General features: G+C 40.5%; 1 protein-coding gene across 1 annotated transcript; it reads right to left on the bottom strand.

Moving 5' to 3' along the window:
- Positions 1 to 1,466: 1,466 nt before the first annotated feature.
- Positions 1,467 to 16,994, bottom strand: LOC109477451 (transient receptor potential cation channel subfamily V member 5-like). The gene is made up of 16 exons (XM_019778733.1): positions 16,658 to 16,994; positions 14,727 to 14,970; positions 13,825 to 14,153; positions 13,176 to 13,319; positions 10,779 to 10,860; positions 9,961 to 10,076; positions 9,274 to 9,390; positions 8,728 to 8,835; positions 7,900 to 8,051; positions 7,212 to 7,321; positions 6,836 to 6,933; positions 5,979 to 6,104; positions 5,669 to 5,704; positions 5,086 to 5,295; positions 4,334 to 4,390; positions 1,467 to 1,966 (listed from the first exon to the last, which is right to left on the bottom strand). Exons 1-16 carry the CDS (start codon positions 16,937 to 16,939, stop codon positions 1,502 to 1,504), a joined length of 2,676 nt encoding a protein of 891 aa, XP_019634292.1. The 5' UTR covers positions 16,940 to 16,994; the 3' UTR covers positions 1,467 to 1,501.
- Between the last annotated feature and the right edge of the window lie 2,646 nt (positions 16,995 to 19,640).

The following is a 19,640-nucleotide window of genomic DNA, read 5'->3' as shown; positions in this document are numbered from 1 at the left end:
CTCCCCAGCCTGTTGACTGCTGTGGCTCCAAGGTCTCTACCTCAGGCCCTCCCCACCCAGCGCACACTAGATGTTTCAATTACCTCGCCACAAATGGGGGCCCGCATGGCCTTTTCCGTAGAGCATAATCGCCCATTTCAATTCTACGTAGAGCGTAGACAGACCGCTCTAATTCAACGTACAGCGTAATTGGCGCATTTTGCGTAGAGCGTATTCGCCGTTTTAATTCTACGTAATGCATATATGCGTTGTAGCCACCTTATCGTAAAGCGTAATCTTGAAGTTTCCGAATTCAGCATAGAGCGTTGTCGGGACCCCCCATGCAGGCCCCCACAAATGAGGGCCTGCATTGGGGGGTAGTGATTACAAATTCTGCATTTCTTCGCCTATTTCGAATTGCATTAAATTCTCAGAGCTGATTACGACTTAACGCTTTGCGGCTAATGTACTATTACGAATTACCTTCATTTTTTGGGTGGCTGCCTACAGATTTCAAAGACAGTAAAAAGGCCTGATTACACCTTACGAAAAAGGGCATGCAGGCCCCCACAAATGGGACAGGAATTAGAAAGCCAGCTGGAAAGTAACTGAAAAACTGAAAAGTAACTTAAAATGAAAGACAGTAACATCAGTGTAGTCAGATCTTTTTAATTCACTAGGAAAATACCTATCCCCATCACCATTTGATGCATCATTGGTGTCGTCTTTAATTTCTATACAAGAACTTCTTTCAGAAATACTATGTTATCTATCCATTTTAGTGTTGGCAATCACTGTAACATTACATATTCTTTCAATTAATACAGCTTTCAGTGGAAGTGGCTGATAAGTGTACTGGTACTTGTATCAAAATGTGGCTGACAGGGCCAATGATTGAACCTGTACATCATCCAACCAATCTGCCATCACTTTATCTCCAAGCAGATCTCTTATGTGGCTGCAACACAAATCAAATTGGCAAGACAGTATCATTGGTAGGCATTTATTAAGCAGTACTAGTATCCATTCGCCACCCAACGTTTGGCTGGTGTAAAAAATGCTGCCAGCACATTGTGCCAATATAAAAACACCTAAAAACAGGTAAAAAAAAGAAGCTGAAGCCTACTAAGTAAACCTGCTTAGAGGTAGCCATAAATTTTTTACTGTTACAGTAATCTCATTGCCAATAACCTTAAAAGAGATTATTAGATGAACCCTATTAGATCAATTCGATTCACCTCATCAGGGTTTGAACACACCTGAAGAATTCAAAGTTTCAACTTTGGAAGCCACTTGCCAAACTAAAACCCAGTATACGTACAAATGTATATACACTACTTTCTCTTTACCAAAAAGGTATCAAATTACCTTCTTGTCGTCAAAGCCTTGTCAAAAATGATTCCATCTTTCCACAATGTTTATTTACATATTTTACAGCTATTCTCGAGACCTATTTAAGAAGAAGAAGATTTCCGATAAATCTTTGCGTTCAATCTATTTCATGATTGCACTTGTATCGTTCCTATGACTCCTCCCCTGCTTTAGTCTCATCAGCATTCTCTCCAGTTTCAAAAGCTGGGTTGACGTGTCCTTCAACTGTCACTTTATTGTCTGTCCCGTCCTTTTTCAGAACAGTAACTGTAGCTGCCTGAGGTTCTGTAGCCGGTTCCACCTGGATCAAACTGGTTGCACTGCTGCAGCTTGCAGCATCTCTCTCATCATTGTTCCTGTTCACCTGTACATTAAACGTCTGTAGATTCAGACTCTCTCCTTTAGAATTCTTCTTTTTTGCTTCCAGTTCCTCTCTCTCCTCTTCCTCTTCCACTGCATCCTCGACTATCTCATGCAGGCTGGGGTGAGAGTCAGGTTTTTTTAGGGAGAATCCATTTTGTTTGCCACCCTGCGGCGGTTTCTTGCCTTTGTTGTTCTCCAGCTTTAATGACTGGGCTTGTAGACTGAGCTTGTCACGTGCATGCTTCCCGATCACCTGTAATACATGTGAAAGAAGGATGTGTGTTAGTTGACTACAGGTGACATGTCACAATTAGGGGTGGGTACCTAGTTCGACTTGGACTAACATACAAGGACCAAGTCCAAAAAAACAGAAACTACTGATCCCAAATTCTGTTTTTTTTAGACTCATAACTTCAAGTACAATATATATGATATATAGATGATTCTATTTTAGACATCACATTGGCCATAAAAGGTAAAGAAATAACACTGAATTTCTATGCTTGTGTATCAAGAATAACTAACAGTACCTTCCAAGACACTATGAATTTAAAGATAATTTGTAGCACTCAGAGATGCTCATGTCTTATGCTTTAAGGTGATTTCTGACACATGAGAAGTGTAAGGTTAAGATAAGATCTAACCACTTATCAATTAGGTACAGGAGTTTTGAGTGAGAAGGGATGGATGCTGTAATGATAGCCAAAATTAAGTCTTAGCAGCACAGCACTTCATTGAACTGGACAGATTAGATCAAAGTCATCACACAAATAATCCAAAATAAACTTGTTACTGTAAAAGTAACTTTTAGTTTGATTAGTAGTACACAAATTAGTAAATCCCAAGATGAACCAATCCATTTTGGATCTTTTCATTTTAGATCGAAAACCATGTTTCTAATGGGTGTGTTTGTCAGCTATCTGTATCGGTATTACAGCTCTTCGACGTAACACACCAGCTTTGCAGAAACACAATGCAGCGGCAGCTGGCAACATTACACCAAACAACTTGTTACACCTAACCTTTGAACATCTAAGTGCAGCATTGTTTAAAGCTATCTAGTGATAATGCCACTACTGTTCTTGGTGGCAGTGAGTTCCACTCTATGATAGTTCAAGGAAAAAACAGGGTTTTTAGATGGATATCTGACTTTCTAACATAGCCAGATGGATATCTGACTTTCTCACCAACAGATGCCAGGTAGTGCGCTATCACGGGGCCCTCTCTGACAGTGTACCGGTCACTTGTGGTCTGCCACAGGGTACGTTATTGGGCCCACTTATTTTCACCGCTTATATTAACAGTGCAGCACAACAAGCGGTCTCGAGGCGCTGGAAGTTTGTAGACGACCTAAACTTACTGGAAGTACGAAACCCACCTACAAGTTCCTCTCATTTGCAACAAGACCTGACTGACTTAGACAAATGGTCAAAGGAAAGCCACATGATGCTGCACCCTGGGAAGTGTAAAGTTATGTATGTCTACTTCAGTAAAGCTTTGCACATCCCACGGCCTCTAACGATCAACAATGTTGTACTTCAGGAAGTCAGCTCCATGAAGATTCTAGGGATCCACCTCCAAGCAAACTTGAAGTGGAACATACATGTTGACACGATTTACCACAAAGCCAGCCAAAGGCTATACCTCTTGTGCAAACTGAAACACTTCCACCTTCCCATTGAAGACCTTGTGTCTGTCTACATCTCCCACATCCGCCCAGTCATGGAATACGGGGCACCCGTATGGCATTCCGGACTCTCTAACTCCCTCAGCAACAAAATTGAGAAAGTACAACGTAGGGCCTTGCGAATCATCCTTGGAGCCAGCTTCACGTCGTACTCTACGGCATGCGCGCAACTTGGTCTTCCTACACTCTACGCACGGCGCCACGAACTGACCGCAAAATTCGCCAAATCCCTTGAACAGTCTGACCAGTACAGACATTTACTACCACCGTTACGGGGGGAAGTGAGTGGAAGAAAAACTAGGTCATCTCACAAACTCGATAGTATCCACTGCAAATCAGAAAGATATAACTCTAGTGCAATACCTCACATGGTGCGACTGTTGAACTTGTAAGAAAAAAAAACTGCCCTATTCTAAATTATATTGTATAATGTGTCTTCATGAGATCTTTTAGATATTTTAAATTTGTTATTGTGTAATTTAGCTACAGTATAACTACGCTTTTAATATTGTACCCTATACAGTTAATGTTTTTATCAACTGTTGTTAATGGAACCCCCACGCAATTCAGTTTGTGACTGCCATGTGGGAACCATTGTTATGTGTTTTACATGAAACAAATAAACCAGTATTACTATTTTTTTAACATCTCGAATGGATTTGAAGGCATGACTGTCACAGTTTCTTGTTTTTTTTCTGAGCTGGTTTAGATATTTAGTAGTTGGTACATGTCACAGCAATGTCACAACAGTTCCATCACACACTCCTACCCTGGAGCACTGTCAGAGCTTTTTGCCCACTTAACAGCCAACAGGTTCTTTGGCATCTGTAATAACAGCATGACACTTTCTTGTTTTTTTCTGAGCTGGTTTAGATATTTAGTAGTTGGTACATGTCACAGCAATGTCACAACATTTCCATCACACACTCCTACCCTGGCTGGAGCACTGTCGGAGCTTTTCGCCCACTTAACGGCCAGGTTCTTGAGCTTCTGTAACAACAGCTGACATCTTCAACTGTGTCGGTCTCTGAGGATCACATAGTTTACATTCTCCAGAGTATACCAGAGATACTTACGTTCCGTAAGATGTCAAATGGCAAGCAGGTTTAAGAGATAACAGACATTAGCACAGATACCATGGCTAAAGATAGAATAGTCGGTGAATTAAATGCATGTGGCTATGTCAGTCATGTAATTTAGACATAAACGCCAACTTTTTTTACTCAAAAGTAGATATTTTCTTAGTTGTTGAAAAGTTTTCTATCATCCCAAAAATCAAAATTATACATCAGCATGATATGTTGACTTCATGGCTCCTATCATAGCTTTTGGGGCTACCACAGCAGACCTAGGTCTGTTTTTTCTTTGCCCTGTCGCTTCATATTTTTTCTAAAAATATCCGAGAACCAACAAATCAAATTGGTGTGACCTTGTTGTTTATGATGATTTCAAAACTCGATCACTTTCCAGCTGACCCAGTGTGGCTTGTCATGTGGCTTCTTTGAAGTGTGATGTCTACCAGATACCTTTGACCAAGTGTTGACATCACACTTCAAAGAAGCCACGTGACAAGCCTCACTGGGTCAGTCTACTGAGGAAGACCAAAGTGACTGATAGAAAGCTCTAGGTGAGAGAATTTTTGTGTTGGACCAAAAGTTTTAACTTTAACAGATCTGAAACCTCACCTTCCAGCTGGCCACCACGCCGCTCTTCTTCTTGGCCCTGCTCATGGTCTCCTCCTTGATGACCAGCAGGGCGCGCAGACCGTGTGGACCCGGCTCCACCGGCAGGTGCACCGCTGAGTTCTCCTGCAGCCTGATGGAGTAGTCTGTACGGAACTGCTGCAGGGAGGACTTGGAGAAGGAACGCTCCAGGGACACGATGATCTTGGCTTTCTGCAATGGCAACAAGGATACAAATCCACATGTAATAAAGTAAGTACCATTGTCAACTTTAACTACTAAGGAATATGAAGTTGATAATACTATAAAGAGGAAGACTTCTTTTATAGCGAAAATTTGATCCTCTTATGGTTGCATTTCTGGAAGACGCACATATTGATTGTGTTTAAAGACGGTAAAACCAGCTCTATATCTATATATCCTTAAGTTTTGTTATTTGTACTCTTGTACAGATCATCGAATTTCATCTGTGTTGATAGTAATCATTGTAGGACAGCAACTGTTGTACATGTATAATCTTTCAAAAAGAAACCCTGAAATAACAATAAAAGCATAACTGCAGAATAGAATGTATATTTGAACATACCTGTCTTCTCCACTCTCTTTCAGACCTGTCCACCACCTGAGGGAAATACGGAAGGTAAGATTCATTTTGACAGCTGTCACCATGGTAACTGGTGCTGTAGCAGACACCCTGTGGTGTTGGGTTACATTATGTAGCAAAGTGGCAGGATGCTGGAGGGGCTGGTCACCATGCATATGAATTTAAGTAGCAATAAACTGCAGTACTTTGTTAAGACTACATGACAGTAAACGTTACATATTTGCTACGCAAATGTTACCTTTCTAGTTATTTGCAACAATTAGGTATTACAAGAACAAAAGTTGTTTCTGACCTCCTGGAAAGTGTTGGACATCATGGCGATGAGCATGTTGAGGAGCATGATGGGTACCAGCATCATGAACACCACAAACAGCAGCTTGGCCAGGGCTGGGAACTCTGCTAGGTTAAACACTGGGTACTGGGGGAGGGAGAAAAAATTCTTCATTCATATACTGTAAATCACTGTGTATTTGTGGTAATTTTGCGGTTGAATGCTGTTGTTGATGATGTTTTTGTTGAATGTAATGCCCATAATGGCAGTCTTTTCGTGTAACAGTACCTGTCCTTGGGGCATGTGTGCATGCTTGTATAATCATGTAAATATATACATTTATTATGTTCCCTACATGAATGTAAACCAGTCCAGTTAGTACACTACTACACCACAGTGGTCATGTGTTCATACAGCAGTACCTGTCCTTGGTGCTGAAAATGTGCATGTTTGTACATGTCAGTTTCAGTTTATTTATTTAACCAGAAGATACACTCAGGTCATTTGACCTGTTTTTCAGGTAGATCTGGGTACAATAAAAATGCAGAAACAATACAATGATAACAACACAGTACATAGCACATAATAGCCATACAGCAGTACAAATACAATATAATTACAATGAGTTTTTGAAGGCCGTTACAGTTCGGAGCTTTCTCTGTTAAAACGAAACCGGGCCCGGCCGCGGCCGGCCTTGCCCGCACTTCCGAACGGCCTTCGCCTATCACTTAGTACATCATGTATGTATATTATATTCCTAAATAGATGTAAACCAGTCCAGTACACTACTAATATAGATATATCTACAAAGATACTTTCCTTCTTAACATTCTCTCAGAAATACATGGCGATGTTGTTAGGAAGGCTGGAAAACTTACATCAAATTCTCCTAATGTCATCTGGAAGAGAGTCATCACTGCTCCGATCTCTGAGTCAAACTTCTCTGTGGGCTTGTCTCGGAACATGATCCAGAATGCTGGGGGAGACGAAATAGAATATAGTATTGAAACAGATGATAGTGCCTGAAATAAAATATGATTAGGCCACACCAATTTGATTAGTTGGTTCTCAGATTCGCCCGCTTCATATTTTCTGATTTGCCAAAAGAATTGCTCCAAAATACTCATATTTTGGCCCTAGAAGGAAGTCCTTGCCTTCCAAACTTTGTTACAGTTTTTACCTTTATCAATGGTTTAATTGAAATTTCAAAATTATAAACCAGCCCAGTATGTTCCCCAGTATTGTTCTTCTCACCTGGAGCGAATGTGATGAGGAAGGTGAGGTAGATGATACCAAACCTCGCCATGTCTCCTGCTATCATCTTATAGATCATCGTCACAAACGGACCGGTCAGGGTCCAACCTCTGTTCAAGAAAAATAAAGAAATATTTCAAGTTATTTGTTGACATCCTTCAAAGATTACTCTTAACATCAGAAAACCCACACATTACAGAAAAAGTGGGATCTTTTGTCTTCTCCAGTAGATTTCAGAGATACGGTAGTTTTTATTTCTTGTGTCTAGCTTGTGTCTAGTGAGTGAGTGAGTACTAGTGTCTAGTATTACATGTACTTGCTTGTACCTATATCAGTGTTTCTTGTGTATTTGCAATTAACCCTCGGCATGAATTTGCTGTAAACAATTAATATTGATATACACTTTGAACTAATGTCATAACATCCTGCCTTCATAATGTAAACTATTTCATCTGTGAAACATTGACCCATTCTAATACTTTCCACTCAACAAATGGTCTCATAGCAAATGTTTTACTCTTTTCTTCTATATTCTGTAATTTGCAGGCCAATCCATTGTTGTTGTTTTATGTGCTGACATCATATTTCATCCAAACCCATATCATCAAACACTTGGGATTCTCATATCCATAGCCTTGGAGAACATTGCCCAGTGATAGCCATATTTGTTATGATAACTTGTTCCTACCTGCAGTAGAAGAATATGTAGAACCAGCTGCCAACTATAGCTATCCCCAACAGCCAGTCCTCTACCTCCACTAGCTTGGTGAATCTCATAGGAATGCACAGGACGATGCACACACAGCCGATCATGAACAGGACTTTGTCTGGTACATTCAACTGTAGACAAGCAAAAACATTGGTTAATAGAGTTAACTCTTTCTTCTTCTTCTTGTTTTATTGTCAACTGTGAAGCATGATGCTTTTTGAAGCAGCTACTAGTGAAATGCAACTTTGCTACAGCTTGCATATTAAGGGGGGGCTAATACAAGATGAGTTGAGTGAATACGAATTGGGGGTTTGCCAGGCCTCCATCCAGGTGAATTGTAGTGAATCACCAACTCTCAGATAGTAGCATTTGCACACCAGGGCATGCTCTTTTTCAAAAACTGTGATGGGTTCTTTAACATGTGCTCTCCCCAACATGTGTTCTTTAACGTGAGGTGTGGCTCTCCCCATATACGGGACCATTTAACATCCTATCCAAGGGTCAATTCACTAACTACATTAAATTTTGTAAGGCTAGGTACTAGAGTACTAATTTTCGCCTAAGTGAAGTGAGGAAATTCATGTAAAGTGGCTTTCCCAAGGGCACAACACTGGGACAAGTTGGAGGATTCGAACCCAGGACCTATGGGTTCTGTGCTAAACATCCAAGCATTACGCCATACAATCCTATGTTAACTCTTTAAGTTAGTGTTTTACATGCCAGTCTAAGTATCTTACTTCATGTTACCAAAAAATCAGCACACACTTCAATACAAAAATTGCATTGTCAAGGATTTCTCATACTCACAATATTTTTTATCAGTCCCATGAAACCGACCATCCTGATTTCGTTTACTTCTAGTAAGAGGAAGACGATGGCATTGATCACAATCAGGATCTCTGTGATGTAACGTGCCTGTGGAAAGATTAACCAGCATGAATATTCCAATCGGAACAGGAAGGAAGACATAAGGTAATTAATAATCAGTTTTCTTTCGAATTCAAAACTGTAACATTAGCACATTGTGTGGCCAGAGATACTAAAATTGATTAAAATGGTAAATATAAACTTTAAGATCGCTACTTAACAGCTAGGTATGACAGAAATATAAGACAAAATTTTTTTCAACCCAAAAAACTAATATGAACTATCAAATAGCAAAGTTCTTTATAGTAAGTTTATTTACAATTTCACTTGTTTAACAAAAGATGACTTTTTGATGACCATCTGTCATCTTCCTCAGCTCTTGTTCAACAGTGGTTGCAAAGAAAGAACTTTGCAATTCAATTCTTCATTAACCCGATGAAATTATTTGCTGAAAAAATTTATATAATATATTTCTAGGAGCCTTACTATATCTGAGGCTGTGGTGCCCGTGATGAGTTGTATGTTGTCAGGGCGGAGGTACACGGCTGTACTGAGGAACACCAGGTGCAGAACTAACCACAGCAGCTGCAGGCCAAACGTTCTCTGTGGGGACAACAGGTAAACACCACATGATTTTACTATACAATACTAGTATGTTAGTGGTCCTGTACATGGGAACTCCTGAACCATTCTTTCAACACGTCTTACAGTGAGATCAGGGGAAAGTGGATGAGAGGGCACATCTTAAAATGTCAACTTATGCATCTTTACCCTGTCATACATAGCCAGGGTTCATGATCAGACCTGGGGGGGGGAGAGTGCTCGCAATCTAAGGGGGTCCAGGGACAAATGTTGGATTTTCAACCCTTTAAAAACTCAGTTTCCCACATTTTTGGAGGCAAATCATGGACATGGTGTTCCAAGAGTGGTTGATGGTGGTCCTTGGATGTTTATATTTTTACCCAAGATTTTGTCCAACCAAGGTTAAGAGGCATGATCTAAATTTGGTCAGACTGATCCCAACCATTCGGGGGAAGGTTCTGAATGTGTGACAGGGACTTTACCTTCTTCAGAGGTGGTTCAGTACCACGGACAAAGCCTTCACATTATATTCGCACTCACAGATTGATACTAAAATCACAGATGAATATAGCAAAATTTGTCAACTCTTACCCGTCCAAAGACTTTCCACTTCTCTTCCAGCAGCTGACCTATGACCCCTCCTTGCAGCATGGGAAGGGTCCACTCACTTCGTCCGTCAATCAGGATCATCAGGGCTGACTTCCAGTCTGGACATACAGGTCACATGACGTTAATAACATAGTGTAAACATCTCAACTGACATTACTGATAGCTTTAAACAATGTTTAGAGTTCTTCTTCTTCTTCCATCTAATGCCCACAATCGTAGGGACGATTATTCTGGCATGAGGTCAGAGGTCACTGTCCTAAATCGATAGTCCGTAATCGTAGTCCATATGTCCTTGCAAGGTCGTTTCCATAAGGTCCCTGCCCAAATACTGCACTGTTACTGTTTAGAGGCGGCGGACACAAGGTTGTTTATTGTGTCCGCTTCTGCTGTGTTCAAGTCCTTAATTGTTAGATGACATCATGTTCAAAGGCTAGGTGTAACCAAGGAGGTTAAATACAAGTCGTTCAGTGTAATGTAGCCTGCTGCTACCGCGCCATGTGCCTGTGAAGCTGGTATGTTACGTCAATGCAGTTATACCAGCCATACTGATACAGGCGACAGATACAGATACTGTTTGCTGTTTCTTACATTTTCAAACACAACTTGGCAGGAACAACTTGGCAGGGGGGTGGGGGGACAACAGGTCATGTAGTTTATAATCACAACTTATATTACATATCAATTAAACTGCAGAAAATACCAAGAGAATAAAATCTTCAAATGGAAGAATGGGCTGGCAATACACAGGTCTTAGATTAAATAATCCATAACTATTAATAGTGTTATCTAGTTTGACTTACCTGTCTCCCCCTCTGCTGTAATAGAATCCACAGAGAACAGTGGGTAGGCAGAACAGGTGAAATTGCTGTAGGACCAGAACTCCTGTGGAAATAAGAACAAAATCTCTTTTAAATTATTACATACTAGTACACTTCATGTTCAAAAAGAGATAGCCAGATAAGACAATTTTGTTTTGGTACATCAAATGCAATGATTGTCATTGATTGTGGTATATATTTTTTTCTATGTAAATTATTTTGTACTGCACTCTCGTTCTGTAACCAAGATCAAAAACCTGAATTAAAGAAATTTAGTTGCTGACTTTGCCCAAGTTAATCTTAATTTCTTTGTAGACAAACTAAGTCTTTGAACTCAGCCAGTGCAATGCTTCAATCACACCCACTGCTGGTTTTGTCCATTTAGTAATCTCAGTGTCTTTGTAGGTAAGTCTATTTAGCCTTTGTACTGCCAACACAACATGTCATTCACACCAACAAAGGGAAACAAACCTTCACCTATGTTAGGACGGCAAATATTTACTTGCTTTGCTGAATGGAACCGGTTCCTCGGGTATGTTCCCAATTACAAAATAACTTGGTTGCCAGACAACCATGTAAGCAAACTGGTCACTGTCCTTGCCTTTCAATGATTTCAAGTTCACTAACTGACAGAGAAAAGTTGCTTGACGCGTTTTCAGTTGAGTTTTAAATCTTGGCACTTTTTTTATTATGTACTACCTGTTAATACTGTTATGACTGTTGAAAGTAGAGCGAACATTTATTATGGCTTCACCACACCACGAAGTGGTGTGGTGAAACCATATTGCTTTTTCTGATGTTTCTCCTCCTTCTTCTTCTTCTTCTTCTCCTCCTGCCATATCTTTAAATGGATTCAGCTTCTTCATTTTGGGGCCTAAGGATCTGAAATTTGGTATGGAGGTACAGTGGGCAAATACCCTTAGGCGTTTTTTAAATTTTTGTGATACAGGCTTTTAGAATGGTTTTATTTGAGTTTTTTGGCTGTATTATAGCAAATGTATTACTGTGTCAGTGGGCAGTGTTAACCACATTTGGCATGAGTCATCACAATGGAATGCAGGGCATCAACCAATAGGCATGCAGCTTTCCTCTCTTCTTCTTGCTGATTGGCTGTTGGGATTTAACTTGATTAACACCTGCACAGACCATTTCCACCTGCACAGAGCATTTCTTGCTGATTGGCTGTTGGGATTTAACTTGATGAACACCTGCACAGACCATTTCCATACTGACAGTATGTCTGTATTCAAGTGTTTTGGTAGGTATTTCAAGCTTTCCTGCTCCAGCATTGGAATGCGGGGCATGAACGTTTTTTTTTTTGAAAATCAACAGTTTGCATTATGCAATTAAAAATCCTAACCAATAATGTAGGGAATAGCTAGCCAACTGTTGTAGTCTTAGTTGTATGTTACTTCATATTATAGTTATATCAATGTAAAGCATTGTTTTCCCTTGTGTTTCTCATTCTTTCCCTGCCATGTCGTAAAATGTGGTGAAGCCATCGCTGTATTTGCTCCAAAGCAAATATTGGCCTTTCTAGTTTTATTACATTTTTTTATTTAAAGTTGAGATCCAGTGACCAAATAGATGAGTATATGCCATGTCATAAAAAATAAAAGGGTCTTTGCCTTCCTTATGTAAATTATTAATAGATATGCCAGAAGTGAAATATTACAGGGGGAATTGACCATTTATAACATTAATTTTGGATCACGGTAACTGTTGTATTAAGAAGATTTAATATGAATAATTGATACATATTCCTGTCCAAGGATGTTAACCCTAGTGTAAGACAAATGTACAATGTCATGTGCAGTGGGAACTACAGAAAACGCGTATCAAGGGAGTCACTCTAATCAGCATTGGCACTTCTATATACATGTAGTTTTATATTTTAAAAAAATATTTCAATCTCCACTTCTATCAAGTTTTCTTCTTATACCCAATTTACATGCTAGCAGAAACCTGACAGTACGAAAACTGCATGCAATATACATACACATGTACGTGTAATTTTTTTGCTTATAAATTGGCCTGCTTTGGTGTACGCCAAGAATATACATGTACGTTGAGATTCTATGCCAGGCCTCAAGGTAACGTATGCCACTTAGGCCAATTTACACACAGAAAAAATTCAACATACACAGTTCTTATATGCTTAACTGTGCATATTTGTTTAGAGTTAAAACTTTTGGTCCAACACAAAAAAGTTCTCTCACATAGAGCTTTCGACCAGTTACTCTGGTCTTCTTCTAAACATGTAACTTAACCAACACAGATGAACTTTCATGATAGCTTTCATACCATCGGGTTTTTGCCCACATGTAAATCGGATCCAGAGAACAATATAATGATTATCATAGTAAGACTGCTCCTGACCTGTGAGCCCAGCTCCAGGATAGTGTTGAACATATCTGGTCTCCCAATCTTACAGGCCAGGGTCAGGGGGGTGAGATCCTCCTTGTTCTTCCTGTAGGGGTCAGCTGGCTTGGTGGGGTGTTTCATGGCATACTTGTACATGGACTAGTGGAGAAAGAAATGACAAAAATATTGTGCATCTTGCAGTGTACAGAAACAGCAAAAAGGAGCAAAAAGCAGTGAAACATAAAGCAAAAAGTAGATTGCTGATTGTATGATCATGATAAATTCTTAAGCCTGAAAAGCACAATTTCCAATTGAATGGTTCAATGCTGGAAGCACATTTTCGTGGAAAAATGATAAAAGCAATCAAAAGTTGGAAAGATGATGTTTAAGAAACAAACAGAAAGTTCCAGGACCTGCAAACTTTATGACATCTCCACATCAAGTTTCTTTGTAGAAAGTTTTTATTTACACAGAATTATGTTTTTTAATAGTTTTGTAGATTGTTAATCCACCTTACCGGGTATATGTTGTCGTAATGTTTTGTCATGTCTTGTCAACAGGGCAAGCCCTTTGTAATAGCCACTGGCTAGTTTGGCTGCCCTGGCTGTGAGGGTTGAACAGCCAAACCAATAAATAAAATAAATGAATAAACAACAAGACTTACAGGTTTGTTATGAATGACCAGCATGTGAAGCACCGTGTTCCCAAACGAGTCCGGTAGGTTCGGGTCCGCCCCTTTCTGCACCAGGAAGTCGTAAATCTCGTGGGACTCAAAACACGCGGCGAAGGCCAGCGGGTACTCCCCGTAGTACGCGTACCCCTTGTAGTCCGTCGTCATCAGGGCCTTCGTCATGATGTTGAGTTTCTTTTGGTCCTCGGGGAGGAAGAAGCGTCCAGTGGCGCGGAGGTTCACGTCGGCGCCACATTTTTCCACGAGCAGTTTGACCGAGTCCAGCGCATCGTGTACGATAGCTATGTGCAGACAGCTCTCACCTGCAACAGGAATACATTGAATTTCATGATGTACTTTGGTCTGACCTGAGTCTTGATGGCAGAAAGCTAAGCTTGGCTGAACTAACTCACAGATCTCATTTTATATTTTCAGATAGTTGGAAAATTGTTATTGCTAAGCCACAGCCTCAGATTTTTTCAGAAGAAATATGAAGCAACTGTGATGGCTACAAAACTATGATAGGACAGCCATAAAGTCAACACGCCAGGCTGGTTTATAATTCAAACTATGAATTTCGAACTTCAAAACACTACATTGACAGATGGAAAAACCTGTAGTGTAACAACAAGGACTTTCTTCAACTGTTCAGTCAAAAATATGAGCATTTTGGAGTTGATTCAGAACCTGTATTTTGTGTGTGTGTGTAGGGGGTTGGGGCAAATCAGAAAAAAATGAAGGGGGCATATCCGATAACCAGTTGATTAAATTGGTGTGGCCTTATATAGCAAGAACTACACCTATTCAACTTCAACCAAATATGTCTAATACATGAGTAAATGTTACATTTTTCTAAATGTCTTGTAAAACACAAACATTAAACACTTCACACCCACCATAGTACTCCTCTCCCTCGTAGTAATCCAGTGCTAACTGTGGGTACATGTCCAGCAGCACGTGTGCGATCTTTGTGAAGTTGTGCGTGTTGTTGAGGAAGCACAGGTGGAGCGCCGTCTCCCCGACACCGCCGCGTTTGTACAGGTCCCAGCATGCCTCGTGATCCCGGAACTTGTTAAACTTGTCCTCTTTCCAGTCGTCCAGTATTTCCTCTTCACTACGAGTCTCCACGAAGGCACAGCCCTGGAAATACACAAGGACGTCAGGAGTTGGGTTGGGTTGGTGGAAAAAGCAGTGCAGTCCGATTGGCAGACAATGGTATCCAGTCCAATTTGGGGGTGGAAAAAGCACTCTGCTGATCGGACTGGACTGCTTTATCCACCAACCCATCGGGAGTTGATTTTGTTATCTCTGTATCCCGATTCTCTCTTGTTGGTGTACTACTCATATTGTATTATCAAATATTGTCATATAAGCCCACATGGGCTGGGCGCGTGAAGCACACCACACGGAAATAAAGCCTCATTCATTCATTCATTCATTCATTCATTCATTCATTCATTCATTCATTCATTCATTCATTCATTCATTCATTCATTCATTCATTCAATTATTGAATCATGAACACAATCCATCCAATTGACATTGCAATAGTACCATTAAGTACTGTTTCACCCATCAAAAGCTGCACCTGCACAAAACCAGGATTTTTTTACTGTTTCCATTGGACGTTTGGTCAAAATTGCATCAGAATTTTGTCCTTATGCAGAATTGCTATCGTTTTAAACACGGCATTTGAAAACACACATTTCAATGCAAAATTTGCCAAAAATTTGATAATTGCCAAATCCGATATTCAAATTTTTGAAATTGGCGCACTCCAAACATATTCAAACTATTCTACGGATCATTTGGAAGCCTACTAATACATGTATGTCATGAGTAAATACAACGCTGTGTTACACCATTATTTATCACATGCACTGGAACACCTGTATTCAATGTTATTGCTGCCCAGGTATGACATAAATGCTATCATATTGAGCATTATCCCAGGGGGTTGGCAGCCTTTTTAGTTTGATTTAACCTTTGATTTACTTTGGGGCTTTACTCCATAAAACATAATTCTGTCATGAATACATTTTGACTACAAAATCCTTCTTTTCCAAATCCTTTGCAGATTTGAATACAAAAAAAAAAGAATCCTTGTCAGCAATATGTAGAACCCTTTAAAGACTAGATACTCATTGTCACTGTTAACGGTAGAAAAAGGAGTTAGACTAGTTGAAAAAACAAATACTGAGCATTTCAACTACCTGTTAACCATCAACAGTTTTGTCCACTCAGATATGCCAGCAATGTTTACTACTAACACAGTGACTATCAGCCATCCATGACAAACATGTTGAAAACGTTTGACCTAGTTACCCAGTAGATGACCTTTGTTAGTGGTTTGAAATGTCACAATAAACATAAATTGGATAGTCCTTAGACATAATGACTCATTTGTTTGTGAAGTGCTTTGATGTCAATCTTGATAAGATGACATCCAAGCACGACATAACTGCTGACTGAATAAAACTTGCCAAATGAAAAATACTTTGCTGAGCCTTTTGGCCTAGACCAGGCTTCAATACTAACATGCCAGGGTAGTTGGTCACCTAAAGCATTATACTTGCCAGTTTGGAACAGTCCAGTTAAACCCTGTCAAGACTTAAGAAACTCATTGTCACTGTTAACTGTAGAAAATGGAGTTAGACTAGTTGAAAAAACAATTACTGAGCGTTTCAACCACCTGTTAACCATCAACAGTTTTGTCAACTCAGATATTCCAGTCTTAAGCCTGGTAGAGGCTAACTTTTGGACCTTTTTTTGTAAAATCCTAGTGTTACTTCAGCCTTGCAGATCGAGTTTTAAGTCAGTTTCTCACCTTTGCAGCCTGGTGTGCCTCCCATAGGACAAACTCCTTCTTGTCTATCCTTTTCCCGTTTCCACCATCGTACAGGTATGACTCCAGGTGTTCCCTACAATACCTCCTCAGTCCCTCCTCCCCCTCCCTCTCAAACACTGTCAACAGTTCCCCCTCTCGTTTCAGGTTCACAAACTTGTACAGGGGGTTGGTGAGTTCCTCCTCGTTCTGTCTCCGCCAGGCGTAGTCTGGGTCCTGCTCGGGAGCGCGACTGAAGAGGCCACCCATGCTCAGTCTGGTCATAGAGGCTAGGTCATAGGGTCCCACAGCCAAAAGTTGGCTGCCACGTATATACCGTTCAGTTAAAAACTTTTAAGTGATTTTCCAAATGCTGAGACACAACATTTAGAATTTCTGAGCCGAGATTTCTTGGGAATCAAAGCTGGTCTCTCTAGATGTAGTTTTCTCACTGTAGGTCACACAATGTCACATCCTGAAATCCAAGAAGATACGATATTATAAACTATGAGAATACATTCAGAATAACGTGTAATATATGAAAACTAACGTTAGTAGTCATGCATCACACTCAACATGTTGATGTATATTCATGTACTTGTACATAGCCGGCTTACTCCATTTGGATCTCCTTGTATGTTTGTACGTTTGTAGTTGTAGAAGACCTTACAAAATTTGTTGTACTTTTGTTGTGCCAATAAAGATTATATGTGATATTTACATGCACCAATATTGATGTAACTGTTTTCTGGATATGACTGATGCCAAGTCAAAAATGTCCAAAATGAATGAGATTGTTAGAGATCAGCTCTGAGAGAAAAAAGGTACAGTAGTCCTACCGGTATTGTGTGCTAAAGAACTGTGATTTTCTTCATGTGGAATGCAGGTGGGTGGGTAAAACACACAAAAGATCTTCACCTACCTACCTACCCACTGTACCAACATATCACCTGAGGAACCAGTTTGAAAACATCATCCAGGAAAAAACAATCTCAAGTCAGAATATGTTAAAATCATGTTCATCTCAGTTCAAAAGTGTTTTTTTTTTCAACATTAGTCTTGTTCCTCACAGTTTTTTCAGTGTGCTAAAAAACCTGCCAACTGTTAGAGAAATGTATCCGTTTCCACGTTGTTTCACTTTTGAGAAATTGTCTGAATAGAAATGAGCTTAACAAAAGAAACCGTCCATTAATTTCCGCCACCTGCGCTTCACTCAATGTTGGTTACACTTTCGATTCTATATATAAAAGCACGTTTTGTTCTATTCAGCACCTTTTAGCAGTTATCAACAATCTTAACTGGGAGCATTTTTGCGACCAAAACTTGGTTCTTTCTTGTAACGTAAACCTCCTTGCAATTGGCATGACAAAGCAGTAAACCTATTTCTAACCTAATTCGACAGGTAGACGGGCCGACGTAACAGCTACCTCTAGTTGAGGCTTTCGCTTTATCATTTCCACTTTAGCGTCGGAGAACCAGACTACACCAGGTTGTTTTGAAGTACATGTACTAAAGTACGATGTAACGTGAGTGCCGTAGTACTACTTTTAACTTCTATATGTGGTGTTCTGTTTCATTTACTTGACACATACCTGAGTCGGCCATGTTGTTGTTCCCTCAGGTGCACCATAGGGGCCGCTCTTGTCGTCTGTAAGACACCATCGCCGCCTTCCCGCCACTTATAAACCCTCTTCAGTCCTTCCAAACTTCCCCTTCCTCGACTTGAACCGCCGCCAACATTTCCAGGTTGTAAATTTTGTCAACAGAAGCCCGTTTGAGATTGAGTGATCAGTGGTAGTGGTGTGTACCGTGCCTCGCTACACGCTGTGTTCCCGACCATTGACAGTACTACGTAACACCCTTTGTTACAGAGGCTCCATGGTGATACAGGGTGTCCCGGGGCATTAGACAGGTTAGAGGGCGTGGCGCCACGTCTTCACAGGTAGCCTGGTCAGCCAGTCTATCGCGGTTGTGGAAGGCTGTCTTCGGGGCTCTATACTAGTTTTCCCCCCGTCATGCTCAGCAGACGGCCCCGGTAGGAGTGTTCCACCTGTAGGAGTTTTGCACGCCAGGGGAACCTAGCTGAGTCGGGCGGGGGAGAGTTCCTGCGGCCCCGAAGACTCCGAACTCGCCCCAACCACGATAGACTGGACACCGGTCTACTTCACGGGTGGTTTGTCGGAAAAAGACTAGTACCTGATCTTATCTAGTCTCCACTAGACTAACAACGTGGGTTCAAAAACAGTAAAATTCAGCCAAATGAGGGAGAATTAGTTGGCCAGGGCCGGGGGCATAGAGTTCCTCTGCCCGCTTCCGAGGGTGAATCTTCACAGGTGGTTCGGAAAAAGATACCTGATCTTTTCGTAATATGTAGACGTCAAATACTAGTAGTCTCTGCCGGACTTCACTTGAAGCAGTTGGAAAGAGTAGAAATTGACCAAATAGAAAAATTAAAAATGCTGGGATCGGCAACCTAGGCCTGTTGTCGAGTTCCTTTTAATAAACAGCGGACCAACTCCCCCGGTACATGTATATTTCTCTCTTTGCAGCCGCTTCTAAAGCCTGGTAGATGCCTGGTTTAACAAGTGGTATTGAATATTAAAGGGATTTGCTATTTAGTTGTGGACGTTATGTTCAGAGAAGAGATTATTGCAAAATTCTGTCGGCAAGGGGCAAGTCAGTGAAGACGTACATATGGTACTACGTGACACGTTCGGAAGTGATTGGTCATTAATTTTCCTGATGAAGGCAACAGTGGCCACTGAAAATTTTACCCTTCTGTAACCTTGTGTTGAACTTAAGTTCATCGTACTATGGTGATACGTCTTCCTTGAAGTGAGGTCTTCCTTCAAGTGACACCATCTGTATTACTCTCCAAGCAGATTTTTTTCCCACCAAAAGAATGGTGGAAAAAAAATTCAGTGCAAAAGAGAAACCCCGATTAAAAAAAAACCTAAAAACACGCTAAAAATACCCCCAAAACCCA

Source organism: Branchiostoma belcheri, unplaced genomic scaffold, assembly GCF_001625305.1.
Source record: "Branchiostoma belcheri isolate BF01 breed outbred unplaced genomic scaffold, Haploidv18h27 scaffold4, whole genome shotgun sequence".
NCBI classification, from domain to species: Eukaryota; Metazoa; Chordata; class Leptocardii; order Amphioxiformes; family Branchiostomatidae; genus Branchiostoma; species Branchiostoma belcheri.
This window is presented reverse-complemented; position numbering and strand designations above follow the sequence as displayed.

Coding starts and splice junctions, on each gene's coding strand:
- LOC109477451 (XM_019778733.1), bottom strand. CDS start 16,939: ATGACCAGACTGAGCATGGGTGGCCTCTTCAGTCGCGCTCCCGAGCAG. Junction 7,322..7,899: donor TACATATTCTTCTACTGCAG/GTAGGAACAAGT, acceptor TTTCTTGAACAG/AGGTTGGACCCTGACCGGTC. Junction 1,967..4,333: donor CCGACAGTGCTCCAGCCAGG/GTAGGAGTGTGT, acceptor CATGTATTACAG/GTGATCGGGAAGCATGCACG.